Source organism: Schistocerca cancellata, chromosome 6 (assembly GCF_023864275.1).
Source record: "Schistocerca cancellata isolate TAMUIC-IGC-003103 chromosome 6, iqSchCanc2.1, whole genome shotgun sequence".
Lineage (NCBI taxonomy): Eukaryota > Metazoa > Arthropoda > Insecta > Orthoptera > Acrididae > Schistocerca > Schistocerca cancellata.
This window is the reverse complement of record NC_064631.1, coordinates 682,534,932-682,557,333: the sequence shown is the minus strand read 5'-3', so window position 1 is coordinate 682,557,333 and position 22,402 is coordinate 682,534,932. Positions and strand designations below refer to the sequence as shown.

At 46.2% G+C, this 22,402-nt stretch overlaps 1 protein-coding gene across 1 annotated transcript in view; it reads right to left on the bottom strand.

The window, feature by feature from the left end:
* LOC126088470 (protein madd-4-like) overlaps nucleotides 1-22,402 on the bottom strand; it is a 474,106-nt gene that overhangs the window by 399,880 nt on the left and 51,824 nt on the right. The window contains exon 4 of the mRNA XM_049906612.1: nucleotides 481-610. Coding sequence (XP_049762569.1) covers nucleotides 481-610 — 130 coding nt within the window. The remainder of the gene's footprint in view (nucleotides 1-480; nucleotides 611-22,402) is intronic.

Here is a 22,402-nt window from a genome sequence, read left to right as displayed (position 1 = left end):
CCCTGGCCAGCAGATTCTCCAGATCTCTCACCCATTGAAAACGTCTGGTCAATGGTGGCCGAGCAACTGGCTCGTCACAATACGCCAGTCACTACTCTTGATGAACTGTGGTATCGTGTTGAAGCTGCATGGGCAGCTGTACCGTTACACGCCATCCAAGCTCTGTTTGACTGAATGCCCAGGCGTATGAAGGCAGTTATTACGGCCAGAGGAGGTTGTTCTGGGTACTGATTCCTCGGAATCTATGCACCCAAATTGCTTGAAAATGTAATCTCATGTCAGTTCTAGTATAATATATTTGTCCAACGAATACCCGTTTATCATCTGCATTTCTTCTTGGTGTAGCAATTTTAATGGCCAGTAGTCTATTTTCGTCCGAATCTGTGTCGTTTCCCCTTAACGAGAGTGACGGCGCCCGCTACGTAGAGCGGCACAGTCTGTATGGCAGGCGCGGCTGGACGGCCGGCTCCTGGCACTCACTTTGCCGGGCAGCGGTGCGCGTTGCAGCTGAGGAAGAGGCGCGGCGGCCTCTGGGAGGCGTTGCACAGCTTCTCGTCCGCCTCCGCGCCCGTCACACGGTTCCGGCACACCGGGCGAGACATCTTGCGCCCTGCGAACAGACACACACGTCACTACCGGGCCACCGTGCACACCCGCTGCCGTGCTGTAACAGACAGAGCAGATTAAATGTCAAGTCAAGTGTTGAAAAACTCTCTATGTATACTAAGATGGAAGAACAGATACCATCGGTGACCACGCACCTCGTTAAAATGAAATTACAATGAAATGAACACGCTTAGCTGCTTACAGGCGTTGACATACGTCAACGGGGACAGATGAAAATGTGTGCCCCGACCACTTGGAAATCTTCTTCTTCTGTGCGAATGCACAAACAGTGCCCGAACTCTTACGGGAATCGGCAACGCGCCGTGAGTAATGAGTATAATGGGAGGGAGCGCTCCGAATATAATGCGGGACAATACGTTGAAAATGTGTTTCGCGGGAGGCGTGCCAGAGATAAATGCCTGTAGTCGCGCTATCCTCTGTGTCCTCGGTGGCTCAGATCAGTTAGTTGGCCTTTGGCTGTGCTGCGGTGAGGACGCGCTGTTTGTGTTCCTGCCGCAGAGCGAGCGCTCGTGTTGTTTACATAGTACTCGGCCGTTTCGCGCGTGCCGTACTCAGCATATAGATCACTATGGCTCACCAATACAGAAAATCGACGCTCAAATTTACGTTCCGCAACGAATTTGCACGGCCCAAAGCACTCGAAGTCGAACGATTTCTACGAGAAGAAGTTAAAATCCCGGCGAGCGACATTCTCGGCATTCACTTGTCCATTGTGAGTAGTATCGTATATGTCAAGATCATCAACGACGCAACATGTGAACGGATCCTTCGGGACACGAAACAGGGCCTCCGTTTCTGCCATGCTGATGGCAATGTGGGGACTGTGCACGTCGATTATTCTGGCATGGGCCTTCGCACGATCAGAATTTTCGAACTTCCTTTCGAACTACCGGCGGAGGACGTCGTGACAGCGCTGCGCCCCTACGGCACGGTCCATGATCATATTGCGGAAAAATGGACGCAATTCCAGACATATCCTGTGCTGAACGGCGTCCGCCAGGTCCGAATCGAACTTAAACGACATGTACCTTCATATCTGACTATCGGTGGCTGCCGTGCCATCGTCATCTACGATGGGCAACCGAAGACCTGCTCTGGTTGTGGGAAGGAGGGACACCTCAGATCAGAATGTATGCAACGTCGAATCACGCAACTGCCGCCGGCTGAAGCGGACCCGCCATCGCAGCCGACGCTGCTTCCTGTGACTTATGCAGCAGCCCTCACGACAGCTACCACTTCACCACGACAGCCGACATCCACTGCTGTGTCGCGGCTCCATGCTCCAATACAGGGCGATGATGCCACACCCGTTCCACAAGCTACGGATTCAACTCCGATGCCGCCGCCTCCGTCGACGGATAACAACATACAGGAAGATAGCATGGCCGTCGATTCGCTAATTTGTGCCTACGGCTGCCTTTGTGCCGGAACGTCGTGAATCTTTGCCGTCGTCTGACGCAGAAGAACACACCAGGAAGCAACGCTCTCCGAAGCGACGGAAGCGGAGGCGTAGAGCAACTTCCGAACGGGATGCGACACCGCCTCCAGAGGATGACGATTCCACCTTCAATGACGACGCTACCACAGAGGCAGCCGCCATTTGCTGCAGTGTGGCACCATCGAACGATACTGAGGACCAACCACATATATCTACAGTGGCACAATCGGATGCCGAGATGCAGGACAGATGCTGCCCACCACCTTCTGGAGTGCAGGCACCAATGCCGTGTCCTAAGGACGCTAGGGAAGCCGATCTTGCTTTCAGTTCCCCGACGTGGGCGGACGACCACGTCGACGACGGAACCATGCAAGTTACGCCAACAGGGCCCACGGCGTTGGCGCCGGCTCTCTAGAACGGCCTGCAGGTGAGGTTTGGGGGGATGCGGAGGTGTCAATACAGTCAGAAGCGTCATAGGTAATTCCAGTCTTAATGAATAACTTAACACCTGCGGTTCGTCAACAAGCTTATCGTATCGCCACGCTTAACATCAACACGATACGAACGGCAGTGAAGATCCAGTTGCTGCGTGAGATGCTTCGTTCTTCGGATGTTGACATTGCCCTGTTGCAAGAAGTATATATAGCGGCCCTCCACGTTTTCTACGGTTATGTGACATATGTGTCACCGGCGGACCGGAATGGCAGCGGTACGGCAATACTAGTGCGCGACGGAATTGCCATCGAAGAAGTGACTTACCTTCCGTCAGGAAGGGGGCTGGCGATCACAGCACTGGGCACGCGCATCATTAACATTTACGCTCCATCAGGAACTGACCAACGCCGCGAACGATCGCTGTTCTACTCGGAGGATATCGCCCCCCTCTTTATCAGCAGCTTCGAGCAATATATCTTCGGCGGCGATTTTAACTGTGTGCTCCACCCCAAAGACCAAGTCCCACATTTCTCGACTTGTCAAGAACTTCGGCTCCTGGTTCGAGACCTGCTTCTCACCGACACGTGGGAGACAGTGCACGGTGACTGTCCCGGGCCGACATACCTTACTAGTCACTCAGCCAGTCGCCTAGACCGCATTTATGTCTCACGAGCTCTAGCACCGGGAGTATTGGACGCCGAACGTTGGCCGCTTGCCTTCTCCGATCATAGCGCTTTCATATGCACACTCACTCTACAACAGCAGCGGATATGGCGCAGCCGAGGACCCTGGAAGCTGAATGTGGCACATCTTCAAGCCCCGGAATGCCGTCACATTATCGCCAACACATGGCTGGATTGCGAACGTCGTCTTCCCCGATACCCATCGACTCTAGCATGGTGGGTGGACTGTGCAAAACCAGCTTTTCGGCGTGTGCTAACACAATTCGGAAAAGATACCGCAGCTTGGCATCGTCACACATTGGACTTTTCTTACACGATGCTTCGCGAACTCGACAGCCAACCACCATCTCCAAACCGACAAATGGAAAGCCGCCGAATTAAAGGTAAAATATTGTCTCTTACGAGGAAACGTTTGGAGGGGGTCGTAGTGCGATCGCGACGTCAAGACCGAGTGGAAGGAGAAAACCCGTCTATGCATCACATCGTGCTCGACAGCCGCCGACGCCGACAGCAGCTGATCACGGACCTCGTATTGCCAGGTGGTAGGGTCGTAACGACTCAGGCGGCGGTTACAGAAGCCTTCGCAGATCACTATCGCCGGTTTTACGACGAGGTGAATACAGAGGACGAGGAAGCGGACGATCACGACATACTGCAGCACGTGTCGCACACCCTCGACAACGCAGCAGCGGCGACGCTTTTAGGTGGAATTACACGAGACGACATCGAGGACGCGCTTAACAAGGGAGCACTCAACAAATCTCCCGGGCCAGACGGACTCCGCTCGAGTTTTATCGTACTTTCCGCGATCTCATGATGCCCCGATGGATCATCATGTACCAAGAACTGATGACCCCTGGTTCCCACGTGCCACCTGCATTCGTGGAAGGTCTCCTTATACCGATACACAAGCCTTCCAGAGGTCGGACGGTCGAGGACTACAGGCCCATTACAATGCTTAACTCGGACTATAAAATCTTCGCCCGATTACTCGCCAGCCGCATAAAGAAGGTTCTGCCCCTGCTCCTCTCAATGGAGCAAACGACACAGGGCGGAGTGACCAACATGCAAACGGCAACCAGTGAATGCAGGGATTTAATAGCCATCGCCACATCCTGTCGCCTTCGAGCTGCTCTGATCTCTATTGATTTCGACCACGCCTTCGACAGAGTTCACCACAAGTTCCTTCTGTCCGTAATGGCCCGCATGGGCTTCCCGCCTGACTTTATCGACATCTTTCAGCGCCTTTTCCGTGGAGCTGCATCCCGTGTACTGGTGAATGGACGGATTGCGGGTCCCCTTCCGATCCGACGGTCAGTTCGCCAAGGATGCCCACTCTCCATGATTCTTTACGCGATCGCACTCGAACCACTTGTCGGAGGGTTGAAAAACAGGCTCTCGGGCATTTCATTGAGGGATCATACCTTTCAGTGCAGAATATATGCTGATGACCTTCTATTACTTGTCCGATCTGATGACGAGGTACGCTCGGTGATACAATGGGTCAATCGCTATGGTTTGGCAGCGGGCAGCCTCATGAATGTGGCCAAGTCGGCAGCGATGCCCGTTGGGAGAGGTCTACAGGAGGACGCTTTAGCCCCACTCCCACTAGTTAACAAGATCCGGTTCTTGGGCATAACATTTACACAGGATGTGCGCCGCACGGCTGCCATGAACTATGCACGATTACTACAAGCAATACGCACGGCAATTCGCACAGGCAATTCGCCGGAACTTACTTCGACGGATGGACCTCCTACAGCGTGTGGAATACCTCAACCTTCACGTGGCGACTAAGATGATCCACATGGCCCAGGTCCTACCGATATCGACAGCGATGGCACACAGACTGCAAGCAGCGTTTGGATATTACCTTACCGCCGGACACCTATTCAAAGTCCGCTACGAAACACTCACCCTCCCTCCGCTTGATGGCGGACTGGGACTTATAAATGTACGAGCGAGGGCTACAGCATTATACTTGTGCACAATGATGAAATTGTGGACCCACCAAGATGCTTCCCTTACGGGTCGTTTGTTAGAGGAATTGCTGCCGGCGTCTCTTATGCCACCTGTCACGGCTGCACACATTACACCCTCACTCTCGCACCTCTCGGCATTTATTCTTGAGTATAGTTACGTGCACCCAGACCTTCCCAACACTCGCACTCCCAAGGCGAGAGACTTTTACAGACTGCTGCTAAGGTCCACACCTCGCAATGTGATTGAAAGGAAGAGCCCTACGACCCTATGGCCTGCAGTGTCGGGAGCGGTCCAGAAGTCATTCCTCCCCACGCGGGTACGAGCCACGTGGTACCAGGTGGTGAACGGGAAGGTTGTAACACGACAAAGGCTGCACGCTATTGGGATGGCGGATTCCCCTCTTTGCCCACGTTGCCACCTCGTGGATACTGACGAACACCGTTTAACATGTGGATCGGCGTATCGCGCCTCGCACAATTGAGCCACGGCTCCTCCTTTGTCCAGAGGATACTTATTTCCCACCTGCGAAGACTCACGCTCTCACATGGTTTAAAGGCATGTCCATATACTACCTCTTTCGAGATGATGAGAAGATGGTGCTTGATTACTGGCAATTTCTCCAGGACAGTCATAGCACACTTGAGTGTACACCCCGATACCGACAACTATTTGCCAACTATTTGCGCAGTGTCTTCGATAACCCCCCTCACAGTTGGGGAGTACCAAGCAGAGGATGACCGCCGTCATGGGGCTCCAAACGCTGCGAAATGTTGTACCAATTTGGAACATGGAATCTGTACGCAGATGGGCCATGCACATGGAATGGCGTGCGGGATTTGGTTACATTTTTCTTTCTTTATTATCTATCATCACACTATTGGTTTCAAATTCTATTTCATAGTATAGAAGGAACTCTTGTTCTGTTGTTGCTACGGATGTAAATTCTAATTTTGTTTGTAAAAAAAAAAAAAAAAAAAAAAAGTCGGTAGAGCACTTGCCTGCGAAAGGCAAAATAAAAAAAAAATGGGTAGCGTTCAAGCCCCGTAATCACTGGATCGCTGGATCGAGTCCCGTTCGTCACTCTTTTTATTTCTAACACAATTTTCTTTACTAGTTACAATTGATATAATGGGAAAAATACATGTAATCGGATGAACTTTTGATAAATTTACAATGTTATTAAAAAAAATATAAAAAAATAAAAAAGTCACAAAGGAGAATTACGGATAAAAAAAAACAAAAAAAGTTGTCAGCGCGACGGAATAAAAAAAAAGATGGATAGAGCATCTGCCATGTAAGCAGGAGATCCCGGGTTCGAGTCATGGTCGGGGCACACATTTTCATCTGTCCCCGTTGACGTATGTCAACGCCTGTAAGCAGCTAAGGGTGTTCATTTCATTGAAAAACTCCCTAGCTTCACGCTGGTAATCTGTTTTATGAGGTACAGAGGAACCGAGTTTACTCGCCTTTTATTAATCTGGGTATCCGAATCACCCTGATCATTTTCCTTAATTAGAGGAACTTACAGTGCCGGGTGATTAAAAAAGAAAGAACATTTTTCATTTGGTTATTACTGACAAATTTTAAAACATAGAAACACATTGCGCATGTCACTGGATAGAGGAAGGTTTGAAGTTTTGACACAGCCGTGCTGTTGTGTGTTTATAGGAACACCACGAGAGAAATTATTTTGTCTTCGTCGATCCATTATGGATCGTGGGACGACGGCTGGCATCAACTTCTTGATGCAATAATTTACCAACAGCCGTATGCATTGCAGAAATTTATGTTAATTTATGAACTTCTATGTGCTACCAGTTTCGGCATTACATTGCTGCCACCTTCAGGCCCCTGTACAATGAGTAGAAGAAGTGTACTATTATAAAAAAATTATAAAAAATATAGAACATACGTTAACAATTGATAGGTATCATGTTAACTATGTAAGTGGCTCAAAGAGATATATTGTATATCATTAAAACTATATGTAACATTAAGGCGCCGGCTGCGGTGGCCGAGCGGTTCTAGGCGCTGCAGTCCGGAACCGCGTGACCGCTACGGTCGAAGGTTCGAATCCTACGTCGGGCATGGATGTGTGTGATGTCCTTAGGTTTAAGTAGTTCTAAGTTATAGGGGACTGATGACTTCAGAAGTTAAGTCCCATAGTGCTCAGAGCCATTTGAACCATTTGAACACTAGGGCACATAAGCTTCTGCCTATTTCGTACTGTTGTTAATATTTTTCCCTGTTTTACTGTTCAACTATCGTTGCACTCTTGAGTTGCCACTTAACCAATTTTATTCTTGATGCAACATTGCATTTCCTGACACTCAGCTAATGGGTATAAGTCTGTTATTGTCTGACTTTAACTAGTCAAATGGTTCAAATGGCTCTGAGCACTACGGGACTTAACTTCTGAGGTCATCAGACCCCTAGAACTTAGAACTACTTAAACCTAACTAACCTAAGGACATCACCCACATCCATGGCCTAGGCAGATTTCGAACCTGTGACCGTAGCGGTAGCTCGGTTCTAGACTGTAGCGCCTAGAACTGCTCGGCCACCCCGGCCGGCTTTAACTAGTCAAACACTTTGACCAGTTTTTAGGTACCGTGACATTTCGACCCATGCAGATAGTTTCTGACCCATTAAGGTCATTAGACAGAATATGATGACACTGGATGATGTACTTAAGATCCGGATAGTCATCTGATACGCTACTACACCTGCCCTTAATGCAACCTCAGAATGATTTGACATGGTTATACGTCATACCCTTAGTCTTAGGGATTGTATACATTTCATTTTGAGATTTATCTTCATACACACAGGCGGCCTCCTATATTTCTCTTTTTCTTCCTTTCCTTTTTATTCAGTCGATTCCACTTGGTATAATCCTGCATAACTGAGTAGGACTTATATGTAGGGAGATAGACATTTCTTGATATACACACAGAGAAACTTCTTTGTAACCACGACTACATGAGGCAGCTACTGGCATTGCATTAATCCACTCAGCACAATGTGGGGTTGTCCTACATAAGGGCCCTAAAGAAGTGTCTACGATGACCAGGTGTTTGATGATTTTATAGTACAATTGCATTGGTTTACTTCGGGAATAAAATTGGGTTTTAAGACAAACTCTTTTGTGCTTTTTATCGTTAATATTGCGGCAGCTGTGTGTCGTATCACACATAATACGACTTTGACAAAAATGTTCAAATGTGTGTGAAATCTTATGGGACTTAACTGCTAAGGTCATCAATCCCTAAGCCTACACACTACTTAAACTAAATTATCCTAAGGACAAACACACACATCCATACGCGAGGGAGGACTTGAACCTCCGCCGGGACCAGCCGTACAGTCCATGACTGCAGCGCCCAGGCCGCTCGGATAATCCGGCGCGGCACGACCAAGACCACACATAAGTAACTATGTATTCTGACATTGTTGTCACATTTCTTGGATTTTAATTTATTTTACTGTTATTTATATTAGTTAATTTTTATTAAAAAATTCTTCCACTGTTCCACTGGACATACGAATGTATGCAGTACATCTGATGTGTTGCATGGCCTATTACAACTGTGTGTTACGGTCTTATGAATAGTTGCGTACACATATGTTCATATACCATACGTTATTTGAGTAAAACAGGGAAAACTATTAACTGCAGCATGACATAGGCAGAAGCATATGTGCCCTAATGTTAGATATAGTTTTAATGATATACAATGTATCTCTTTGAGCCGCTTATATAGTTAACATGATGCCTGTCAATTGTTAACGTATGTTCTATATTTTTTATAATTTTTTATAATAGTACATTTCTTCTACTCATTGTACAGGGGCCTGAAGATGGAATCAATGTAATAACGAAACTGGTAGCACATAGAAGTTCATAAAATAAAATAAATTTCTGCAATACATACGGATGTATGCATCAAGAAACTATTTTATGTTTTGGAATTGGCCTGAAGTCAGTTCACCGTTCAACTGCAACGTGCATTCCGGCGTCATTTCAGCAAGAAGCTGCACGAGCGGATTTATGACTGGTATACAAAATTCTTGGAAGCTGGTCGCGTATGGAAAGCAAAGATCTCTGGTCGGCCAAACACGTATGATGAAAATGTCGAGCGGAGCCCATGGATGTTCACAAGAAGGGCAGGCCAGAAATTTCATCTTCCTCAAACAATGGTGTGGGTGTTCTAAAACGTGTAAGGCGTCGGCCTTACAAGTTGCAGTTACTGCGGAAACTGTGTACCGGCGACCAAATAGAAGGAACGAATTTTGGATGGCAGTTCTCCAGCATATCGCAAAGGACACTTTTTCCGAACGACTCATCTTTTCGGACGAATCGACGTTTCAGCTACTGCCTAAAGTAAACCGCCATAATGTAAGAATTTAGAGGTTACAAAAGCCGGGCATCGTCGTCGAACATAAAAGAGACTCAGCGAAACTGAATGTGTTTTGGTCGTTTCTGTTCACAAAGGCCGGCCATGGTAGCCGTGCGTAGTCCGGAACCGCGGGACTGTTACGGTCGCAGGTTCGAATCCTGCCTCGGGCATGAATGTGTGTGATTCCTTGGGTTATTTAGGTTTAAGTAGTTCTAAGTTCTAGGGGACTGATGACCTAAGATGTTAAGTCCCATAGTGCTCAGAGCCATTTGAACCATTTTTTGTTCACAAAGTTTATGGACCTCTGTTTTTGCGGTGGAAACTGCGACAGTAATGTCATACCTGTACATGCTACAAAATTGGTTGTTTCCTCAACTTCACGAAGATTGCAGAGATCTCATTTTTGTGCATGATGGTTCCCCGCCTCACTTAAAACACTGAGGTGCACCGATATCTTAACAACACCATACCACAACGTTGGATTAGAACAACAAGATCTTTTTTATTTCTTTTGGCCTCCCACGTCACCAAACCTCATACCTTGCCATTTTTTTCTGCGTAAATGCATAAAAGACAGAGTGTTTGTATCACCTGTGGCAGCTAATCTTCAAGGGCTGAGAAATCGAATTGTTGAAGCTGTCGATTCAATAAACAGGGATGGTATGAAGTGGACTACCGCTACGATGTTTCCTCGAGGTACGCATGGTGCTCAAGTTGTGTGTGTGATATAGTGTCTGTGCGAACATAAAACTTTGAACGTTCTTCTGTACAGTGACATGCTCAATGTGTTTCTGTCCTTCATAGTTTCTCAATAATAAACAACTGACATCTGTTCTTTCTTTTTGAATGACCCTCTATTAAAAAATAATTATTTAAATAAAAAACTTTTTAATGTAACAAGTTTTTAAAACTAACTACAGAGAAGGTAACACTAGTTACTTTGCTTGTACAATCTATGTATCTGGGACTAGGGAATTTTTTATACTGAAGAACATTGCTTATTTTGCATGCCGCCCTTTGCTTGCAACACTTCCATGTAACACAAAGTTAAGTATTGTATTTTTTCATTTTATAATAAAACTCACAAGTACGATTTGTTTGAATGTTGTATAGCGATCCGAGAAAGCAGGTTTCCTAGACACCCCAGATTTGACGACTAGGCTGGATTTAACAAAAAGTACAACGTAATTACAGTAAAAGAGGGAAGGCAGTCCTGGTTATTATCTCCATGTTGAAGAAGTTACACGATTATGTGTAGGGGAGACATTTTACTCTATTAGCTGATCATAAACCTCGTTTGCCACTGTTCAAGGTCAACTCCAACATTTCAACCAGACCAGCTTGTCATATCCAGCAGGGAGAATTGCCACCGTTGGGGTTCAACAACGACGTAAAGTTTAGGTAAACGGTACAACACACCAATGCTGATATTCTCTGAAAGCTGCCTTTGGACAAGACCTGGAATACAACTCGGTACCAGAGATCTTTTCCCACATGGATATCGAAGCAGAAGAAGCTTGGATTCGACAGTCCCCCTGCCAATGGTTAGGTGACACAGTCATCAGGGATGTAATTTGATTAGTGGACCATTTTTGGCTAGGGGACCGCAAACAATTATACTACCTGGAAGTGCAAGCGTACTGGAATCGTCGAAACGAAATAATTCTTAACGGCAATGTGTCGCTTGAGGGGGACAATGGTTGCACCTGAGTAGTGATTCCCCAAGCCCCCAGACAATGCCGACTGATGCTCCTCCACAAAGGTCATTGCGGTATGTATTCCTGAACAAAAGACTGGTTGACCAACACTAACATTGACTGTTCCAGCTCAGCGATACTTTCCTGGGCTGGACGCATCATCGCATGGTCTCACCTCCAAAAAAAATGGTTCAAATGGCTCTGAGCACTATGCGACTTAACTTCTGAGGTCATCAGTCGCCTAGAACTTAGAACTAATCAAACCTAACTAACCTAAGGACATCACACACATCCATGCCCGAGGCAGGATTCGAACCTGCGACCGTAGCGGTCGCGCGGTTCCAGACTGAAGCGCCTTTAACCGCACGGCCACACCGGCCGGCGTCTCACCTCCACTTAAGCTTTGTAGGCCTTTTCTTGGGTTACTCCTGGTTAACTGTCATCGATGCAGGCAACAGTTTCCCACAGGTGTCTTCGAATCATTGGCAAAAACAGTTCCTAACACTGCTTCGCATTTATTCCACCTTGTGGTCCCCAGTTTACATCTGCTGAATTTGGCATTTCTTGATCATAATATGGCATTACCTGGGTGCATATGGCACCCTTCCATCTACCAGCGATCTTGTGAAAGGTTTGCTTGCACATTCAAGACACAAATGGCCAAGATGCATCAGCACCATCTGTTGGACGAGGCGTCTGCGTTATTTTTGGCTTCCTACTGCTCCTCCCCACAAGATGGGTCTAGGCAGGCCAAAAATCTGCGTGGGATGTCGCTTCAGTCAAAACTCTCGACTATTCACCTGACTGTTCTTGCCCCCTCCCTTCCTGGATATCAATAATACCTACAGGATGAGGTGAGGGCATTCGTCTTATCCAGAGGCTGTCAAGGCTGCATGTCAGCGGTTGGAACGTGTCTGTTATGTCGAGTAATGGTCAAAGTGCAAGTTCAAGACGGCGACAGACGCCGCAAACACATCAACCAGGTGAGCCCTCACAATGCACCGATCCTTCCGACTAGAAATACTCCATAATCTTCTGTTCCGAATTTGGACACCTCAGTACTACAGACCATCGACAGAAATCTCCAGTTGCCACAGCAATAGGCCATGTAGTCTCCGGAAGCTGACAAGATCAGCACTCCCATGACACAGGTGCCCACACACTTGGACATCGACAGCGAGCCTCCGGGTTCGACAGTTCCGCAGGTCACCGGCAGAAGGGCCACCGTTTTCTGGGACTTCGAAATGTGCCACTCCCACTTGTTCGCCGGGGCGGTGAGGAGGGATTCCACGTTGAGGCCGCTCAGCCTCTTCGCTCTCTCATATAACAACCAGGCAGACGGAGGCACCAAGCGAGTGGTCAATACAGTAAAGCCGCAGGGGCTACTTCAGAAAACGACAGGCAGAAGATTCTGCCGGGCCAACGGGCATCAGTGCTATCTCCACAGACCGCGTAACCTGCTTATCCCCGTGCCCTCAGACAGATACAGCTGCATTCTGATACCTTCACTGTATTTAAGCCAGCGACTGGGCTGTGAGAGGCAGTTCATTCCTAATGAGTTCTCTGGGTCAGGCACCTACGAAAGTGGTTTATTTTTTTAAGAAGTGGTTTAGTCTAAGTAAGGACCTAGCCGGATCTTCGGCACCATTTTACAACCAGCAAAATACTCTCGATGGAACAGCCAGTGTTGTCACCACGTTTCCCCAAAGTGTGGCTTCTGCACTACGAACATACGAGTATGTGGACTTCGGTATTGGCTGGTGTAGCGCTTCATGTTATTAATTTTTTTCATTCGAACGTGAACTCAGTTATTGTGGCATTCTTCTCTGACTTAACCACATACTTCCAACGTACAAGCTTACTCCAAGGAGAAGATATGAGTTCATAGATTTACTGATAAACTTGTTATGCATTGTTTACCTGGGATGTGTTCTTAATGCGCCTCCAAAAGCTCGGTATGTATATAATATATGGTATTTAAGGAACGTCGGTCTTATTAACATTGTATTAAGCAATTTCCTCACTGTAAAATTCGAGTTTCTCACAGCGCATAAGGTGTTGAAACAACTTAGAGAATGCAACCGGATGATGTAGTCGCCGACAACAATGAAGACATCACACGACGGCATTACCGTAAGTTATTTGGGTAGTTTCCTCATTATGTTGTTGTCGAATGTAAGTAATGCCATGTATAGCAACAATACAGGAACAATCAGTATGAAGAAAAAGTTCATTGGTTAGAGCAAGAACGAGAAATACCGGGTGATCAAAAAGTCAGTATAAATTTGAAAACAAACCACGGAATAATGTAGATAAAGAGGTAAAAATTGACACACACGCTTGGAATGATATAGCGTTTTATTAGAACAAAAAAACGTTCACAAAATGTCCGGCAGATGCCGCTGGACAGCAAAACGTCAGTGGCTACGCATGACAATCGTGTATAAAAGGAGCTGTAATGTTACAGAATCGCATCATACCCAGCCGTACGATGTTTATGCAGATGGCGCTCCACCCCATATTGCTAGACGCTTGAAAGACCTCTTGCGCGCGTCGTTTTGTGATGATCGTGTGCTTAGCCGCCACTTTCGTCATGCTTGGCCTCCCAGGTCCCCAGACCTCAGTCCGTGCGATTATTGGCTTTGGGGTTACCTGAAGTCGCAAGTGTATCGTGATCGACCGACATCTCTAGGGATGCTGAAGGACATCATCCGACGCCAATGCCTCACAATAACTCCGGACTTGCTTTACAGTGCTGTTCACAACATTATTCCTCGACTACAGCTATTGTTGAGGAATGATGGTGGACATATTGAGCATTTCCTCTAAAGAACATCATCTTTGCTTTGTCTTACTTTGTTATGGTAATTATTGCTATTCTGATCAGATGAAGCGCCATCTGTCGGACATTTTTTGAACTTTTGTACTTTTTTGGTTCTAATAAAACCCCATGTCATTCCAAGCATGTGTGTCAATTTGTACCTCTCTATCTACATTATTCCGTGATTTATTCAGTTTTCAAATTTATACCGACTTTTTGATCACCCGGTATTAGAGTACGATTAACACGTGGAAGAAGAACAGAGAAGTAGAAAGCGATGAGAAAAACGTGGGTAGTTTACAGTGTGGCTGAGATACTGGGTCTCTTTTGGGGAAAAACAGAAAACAGTTGTGGTATACCTAGAGGGAAGCCATGACTGTGATAACAGATGGAGCTGTACCCTCTTCTTGAATGCAAGTGGTGTTGGATAAGACGTAGGTTGCAGGATAGTTTGGTTCCAGCGTCGTATGGTTGAAATGGAGAAGGATATGGAACTTTGGTGTTGTGGAAAGGAACAGTCAACATACTTGATGCATCTTATTTGGTACTGCTGTTGTTTAATGATGCTAGGTATCTGGTATCTGAGGAAAATGAAATCGATGAAGAAGACACAACGTGTGAAAATCTATTCATTCGCCCCCAGCCTATCTGAGCGTGGGAAGGAAAGACGTGACCAAACAACTGAATGTTACACAGATATCTTACCAATTATGTGCAGCATGATATAGCAAAAACAACTAAAGGCAGCTGAAGCTGACAGTACTCCGAACCCGATGCACGACACAATCAAAACATTTCGAGACTGGATTATTAAAAAATGGAGAAAAGTTAAGATGACGGTTTTAATGTTTCAGCTGTTCCACGTAATCTGCTTCATTGAATAAAACGCACAAAATGTTCATGAAACTGTCAGAAAAATCCTTCTTTGGGACATTGTTCAACTGTGCGTCACACGGGCTTGAGTGTCGACCATGTCATCAAACTGTTAATTCTTCATGTCAATGTCGTTGGGTGGCAGGTTCACATTGGCAACATCAGATCTCACCACCCGTGCTTATTTCTTTTTTTTCCAGGAAAGAATTTTCCGCGTTTTGCATTTCCATCATGTCGCGGCAGGCGTCCACGATTCGTTGTTTTTGTTGGCAAGTAAGGACGTGTGCGACAAATTTTGCACACCATTTTCTCTTCCGCAAAACATTCTGGAGAATGCTTTGACGACTTGTGGCAAACAATGTTCACACACTACGGCCGCAGGTCCGCTGCTTAACACTTTCTGCTCACAACTGAGTGGTGGAACGTCTCTCTGCTGTTTACAGTAGTTAGTTCGAGCTGCCACCGTAGTTACCGCTCTGACGGCGTTTGTGCGCCAGGAGTAAAGTCACTCCCAGAACTTTCTGAGAGGACGGTGCATATAGTTCAAGAATAAAACAAAAGTCATTTACAGTACGTGTTGCGTTGAAGACATAAGACCTCCGGTTTTTTTCTTCTCACAACGTAGTCACATGAAAATTGTCAAACCTGTCTCACTCCTCGACGTAATCTCCCTGCAACCGTACGCATTTTTCAAAACGTCCACGCCATGATTCCTTGGCCGCAGCGAACGCTTCTTTAGGAGTTTGGTCTGCGCACTGGAAAATCGCTGTTGTGATAGCCGCACGGCCAGTGAATGTGCGATTGTGGAGAACGTCATTCATCGTTGAAAACGGCCGAAAGTCTGTACATCTACATCTACGTGATTACTCTGTTATTCACAATAAAGTGCCTGGCAGAGGGTTCAATGAACTGCCTTCAAGCTGTCTCTCTAGCGTTCCACTCTCGAACGGCACGGGGGAAAAACGAGGACTTAAATTTTTCTGTGCGAGCCCTGATTTCTCTTATTTTATCGTGATGATCATTTCTCTCTATGTGGGTGGGGCCAATAGAATGTTTTCGCAATCGGAGGAGAAAACTGGTGATCGAAATTTCATGAGAAGATCCCGCCGCAACGAAAAACGTCTTTGTTTTAATGATTGGCACTCCAATTCACGTATCGTGTATGTGACACTATCTCCCCTATTTCGCGATAATACAAAACGAGCTACCCTTCTTTGTACTTTTTCGATGTCATCCGTCAGTCCCACCTGATGCAGATCCCACACCGCAGAGCAATACTCAAGAATAGGGCGGACAAGCGTGGTGTAAGCGGTCTCTTTAGTAGACCTGTTGCACATTCTAAGTGTTCTGCCAATGAATCGCAGTCTTTGGTTTGTTCTACCCACAATATTATCTATGTGATCGTTCCAATTTGGGTTATTTGTAATTGTAATCTCTTAAGTATTTAGTTGAATTTGCAGACTTAAGATTTGTGTGACTTAACGCGTAATCGAAATTTAACTGATTTATTTTAGTACTCATGTGAATTAATTCACACTTTTCCTTATTCAGGGTCAATTGCCACTTTTCACACATACAGATATCTTATCTAAATCATTTTGGAAGTCGTTTTGATCGTCTGATGACTTTACAAGATGGTAAATGACAGCATCATCTGCAAACAATCTACGACGGCTACTCAGATTGTCTCCTATGTCGTTAATATAGATCAGGAACAATAGAGGGCCTATAACACTGTAGGAGTCAGGTCAGATGAACAGGGAGCATGAGCAATCACTTCAGGATTGTTGTCGTGAAGGAACACTAGCTAGGGGTTTTTCTTGGGTGTAAAAGCACATGTCGGTTTTTTTTCCTGCCGTTTTTCACTCAATGCTGCAAGGAGCTCGTTCTTCAAAATATCTTAGTAGAATATATCAATCACCTTAGTGCTCTTTGCAACGTAATGAGTTAGACTTATTCCACCGCTGTCAAAGAACAGGGTCACCATCATTTTTCCAGTGGCAGAGTGTATGTATGCTTCCACTGAGCTGAATGCCACTTCGTTTCGGGACTGAAATATGGAATCCGTGTCACATCCATTGTCACAATCGAAAAGAAAGTACCATCGATGCCATCATCACGCTTCAAGATTGTCAGGCAAAGTACACTCGCGCAGCATTCGTGGCATCCACCTGGAGGACACTTTTCGCATTTTTAGGTCTTCATGCAGGATTGTGTGCGGAGATCTCACGGAAATGCCAACGCTGGAGGCGATGTGTTCCACACTGATTCGGCGATCCTCCGAAACAACTTCCTCCATTAGCTGGAGTCGACAGTCTGGCTGGTGCAAGACCTAGACTGTCTTGGTCTGTTGGCACACAAACGCACATTAGACACGTCCGTGGCATCGTCCCCACTTTGTCTCACTCAACTGACGATGAATTTCAGTCGGCGTCACGCCATACAAATGAAGAAGACGAATGACTACGCGTTGTCCTTGTAATGAAAACATCGCCATTTTGAGTATCACAGACAGTCCTCACTATCGCCATTGGTGTTGGTTTTGCTGCTGCTGCTGCTAGTGTCCTCTGTGCCGCACAAGCCTGCCATGTCATACATTCACAATGCGTGCACGCGTATTTTAAAACAAGCCTTAAATTTCTACGTTTCCAGTCCTGAGTAAAAAAAATCAGAGGTGTTGTAACTTGAACGCTACTCATACTATTGAAAAGAGAAAAATTAAAACCGTGAATTAAATGAAAGAGAGCTCTCATAATAATAGCTGTGGTCGAAACGTTGACACATTGTAACCATTGGCCACAATATTGTATGATTATTTCCTCACAGTGGCAGTACAGGTCGCGCCTTCTAATTTACTAAACACAGAACCAATAGATATACTCTGGCAGACAAAGCTATTAGTTTAAAAAACGTATGCTCTAAGGAATTTAACAACAAATTCAGCAAGTTCCTAAAAAGTATTCTGGCTACAACAGTGCCACTGGAGGAATATTGAAAGCTTATACTGAATTGAAAGGGCCACCTTCCGCAATCTTCTTTCACTGACAAAAGTGCTTCTGCCGCCTCGCCTAGCGAGGGAGCGAAGAGGTTAAGGCACTTAGCTCGTATTCGGGCTGACGGCGGTTCAAATCTCTGTCCGACCATCCAGATGTAGCGTTCCGTGATTTTTCTAATCACTTAAGGTCCGTGATATGATGGCTGCTTTGAAAGGACACGGAGCATATCCCTTCCCTGTCCTTACCCAAAGCGAGTATGTACTCTGTCTCTAATGACAACTTCACAGACGGAACGTAAGTATTAAACGAGGGGCATTCAGTAACCCCATGATCCAAGTACTGCTTCCCGTGGATTGCACTCATCATTGGGTCAAATTGATGGAAATCGGAAGGTGGGAGATCCGTCCTGTAGGGTGGGTGAGGAAGAACAGTCCGATGAAGTTTTGTGAGGTTCTCTCGGGTACGCAGACGTGTGTGACGCTTTGTGCTGTCGTGGAGAAGTTCGTTCGCATACACTACTGGCCATTAAAATTGTTACACCACGAAGATGACGTGCTACAGACACAAAATGTAACCGACAGGAAAAAGATGTTGTGATATGCAAGCGATTAGCTTTTCAGAGTATTCACATGAAACGCTGTTGTGATGCCTCGTGTAAGGAGGAGAAATGCGTACCACCACGTTTCCGACTTTGATAAAGGTCGGATTTTAGCCTATCGCGATTGCGGTTTATCGTATCGCGACATTACTGCTCGCGTTGGTCGAGATCCAATGACTGTTAGCAGAATATGGAGTCGTTGGGTTCAGGAGGGTAATACAGAACGCCGTGCTGGATCCCAACGGCCTCGTATCACTATCAGTCGAGATGACAAGCATCTTATCCTCATGGCTATAACGGATCGTGCAGCCACGTCTCGATCCCTGAGTCGACAGGTGGGGACGTTTGCAACACAACAACGATCTGCACGAACAGTTCGACGACGTTTGCAACAGCACGGACTATCAGCTCGGAGACCACGGCTGCGGGTTACCCTTGAAGCTGCATCACAGACAGGAGCGCCTGCGATGGTGTACTCAACGTCGAACCTAGGTGTACGAATGGCAAAACGTCATTTCTTCGGATGAATCATGGTTCTGTTTACAGCATCATGATGGTCGCATCCTTGTTTGGCGACATCGCGGTGAACGCACATTGGAAGCGTGTATTCGTCATCGCCATACTGGCGTATCACCCGGCGTGATGATATGGGATGCCATTGGTTACACGTCTCGGTCACCTCTTCTTCTCATTGACGGCACTTTGAACAGTGGACGTTACATTTCAGATGTGTTACGACCCGTGGCTCTACCCTTAATTCGATTCCTTGCGAAACCCTACATTTCAGCAGGATAATGCACGACCGCATATTGCAGGTCCTGTATGGGCCTTTCTGGATACAGAAAATGTTCGACTGCTGCCCTGGCCAGCACATTCTCCAGATCTCTCACCAATTGAACATGTCTGGTCAATGGTGGCCGAGAAACTGGTTCGTCACAATACGCCAGTCACTACTCTTGATGAACTGTGGTATCGTGTTGAAGCTGCATGGGCAGCTGTACCTGTACACGCCATCCAAGCTGTTTGACTCAATGCCCAGGCGTATAAAGGCCGTTATTACGGCCAGAGGTGGTTGTTCTGGGTACTGATTTCTCAGGATCTATGCACCCAAATCTGGTGAAAATGTAATCGCATTTCAGTTCTAGTATAATGTATTTGTCCAATGAATACCCGTTTATCATCTGCATTTCTTCTTCGTGTAGTAATTTTAATGGCCAGTAGTGTTTTTGTCGTGACGAACACGCTGAAGTCGTTTCTTCAATTTCCTGAGGGTAGCACAATACACTTCAGGGTTGATCGTTGCACCATGAAGGACGACATCAAACAGACTGAGCCATTCAGAGTCCCAGAAGATCGTTGTCATGACTTTAAGGCCGAGTGATCGGATTTGAAGTTTTTCTGCGGAGGAGAGGTGGTGTGGCGCCACTCCATGGATTGCCGTTATGTTTGTTTCGAAATGATGAGCCCACGTTTCATCGCCTGCGACCATGTTCGACAAAAAATTGTCATGCTCAGCCGCGCGCATACAGTTCTGCGCAGATGCTTCTTCGTTGCTCTTTATGGTCTTCTATATCTACATGCCCATCTACATCTACACTCTGCAAATCACATTTAAGTGCCTGGCAGAGGTTTCATCGAACCACCTTCACAATCCTTTGTTATTCCAATCTCGTAAATTGCCGGTAACAATGAACACCTATATCTTTCCGTACGAGCTCTTATTTCCCTTATTTTATCGTGGTGATCGTTCCTCCCTATGTAGGTCGGTGTCAACAAAATATTTTCGCGTTCGGAGGAGAAAGTTGGTGATTGGAATTTCGTGAGAACATTCCGTCGCAACGAAAAACGCCTTTCTTTTAATGATTTCCAGCCCAAATCCTGTATCATTTATGTGACACTCTCTCCCATATTTCGTGATAACACAAAACGTGCTGCCTTTCTTTGAACTTTTTCAATGTACTCCGTCAGTCCTACCTGGTAAGGATCCCACACCGCGCAGCTGTATTCTAAAAGAGGACGTACAAGCGTAGTGTAGGCAGTCTCCTTAGTAGGTCTGTTACATTTTCTAAGTGTCCTGCCAATAAAACGCAGTCTTTGGTTAGCCTTCCACACAACATTTTCTATGTGTTCTTTCCAATTTAAGTTGTTCGTAATTGTAATACCTAGGTATTTAGATGAATTTACTGCTTTTTGATTAGACTGATTTTCGTGTAACCGAAGTTTAACGAGTTCCTTTTAGCACTCATGTGGATGACCTCACACTTTTCGCCACTCTTCACACCATTCAGATATTTTTTCTAAATCGTTTTGCACTTTGTTTTGATCTTATGATGACTTTATTAGTCGATAAACGACGCTGTCATCTGCAAACAACCGAAGACTGCTGCTCAGATTGTCTCCCAAATAATTTATATAGATAAGGAACAGCAAAGGGCCTATAACACTACCGTGGGGAACGCCAGAAATCACTTCTGTTTTACTAGATGACTTTCCGTCAATTACTGCGAACTGTGGCCTCTCTGACACGAAATCGCCGATCCAGTCACATAACTGAGACGATATTCCAAAAGCACGCAATTTCACTACGAGCCGCTAGTGTGGTACAATGTCAAAAGCCTTCCGGAAATCCAGGAATACGGAATCTTAAGCGGCTAGGAACCCAGCGGTCACACACCTGCGAATACCCCAGCTGGTGTGCCAGCTGTACCAACACAGACGCCCAGTTACGCTATGACGTGTTTGAGTAAGACCCGTCGATCAGCTCGAAAGAGTGTGTCCACACGTTCCAACACTGCAGGAGCCACAGCTCTGTGAGGCTGTCCGGCACACGGTAGATCGGACAGGTTTGCGGGGTGTGTTCGTGATGATGACGAACGTCTCGCGTAACGACTCACCGTGATTTTGTTCGTTGCGAGGTTTCCGCAGGCATTCTACAAGCGCCTATGAATACCTGCGATACTCTGGTTTTACGCCAAAAGAAACTCAATGACTTGTTCTTCGCGGGGAACGCAACTTCATTTCGGACGCCATTGTGAAGGCCATGTATTGCGCCGCCACCTACCACAAACTCATGTATTTATCTACATCTACATCCATATTCCGCAAGCCACCTGACGGTGTGTGGCGGAGGGTACCTTGAGTACCTGTATCTGTTCTCCCTTCTATTCCAGTCTTGTATTGTACGTGGAAGAAAGATTGCCGGTATGCCTCTGTGTGGGCTCTAATCTCTCTGATTTTATCCTCATGGTGTCTTCGCGAGATATACCTAGGAGGGAGCAATATACTGCTTGACTCCTCGGTGAAGGTATGTTCTCGAAACTTCAACAAAAGCGCGTACCGAGCTACTGAGCGTCTCTCTTGCAGATTCTCCCACTGGAGTTTATCTATCATCTCCGCAACGCTTTCGCGATTACTAAATGATCCTGTAAGGAAGCGCGCTGCTCTCCTTTGGATGTTCTCTATCTCTTCTATCAAGCCTATCTGGTACGGATCCCACACCGGTGAGCAGTATTCAAGCAGTGGGCGAACAAGTGTACTGTAACCTACTTCCTTTGTTTTCGGGTTGCATTTCCTTAGGATTCTTCCAATGAATCTCAGTGTGGCATCTGCTTTACCGACGATCAACTTTATATGATCATTCCATTTTGAATCACTCCTAATGCTTACTCCCAGATAATACAGGGTGATTCAAAAAGAATACCACAACTTTAGGAATTTAAAACTCTGCAACGACAAAAGGCAGAGCTAAGCACTATCTGTCGGCGAATTAAGGGATCTATAAAGTTTCATTTAGTTGTACATTTGTTCGCTTGAGGCGCTGTTGACTAGGCGTCAGCGTCAGTTGGTGCTAA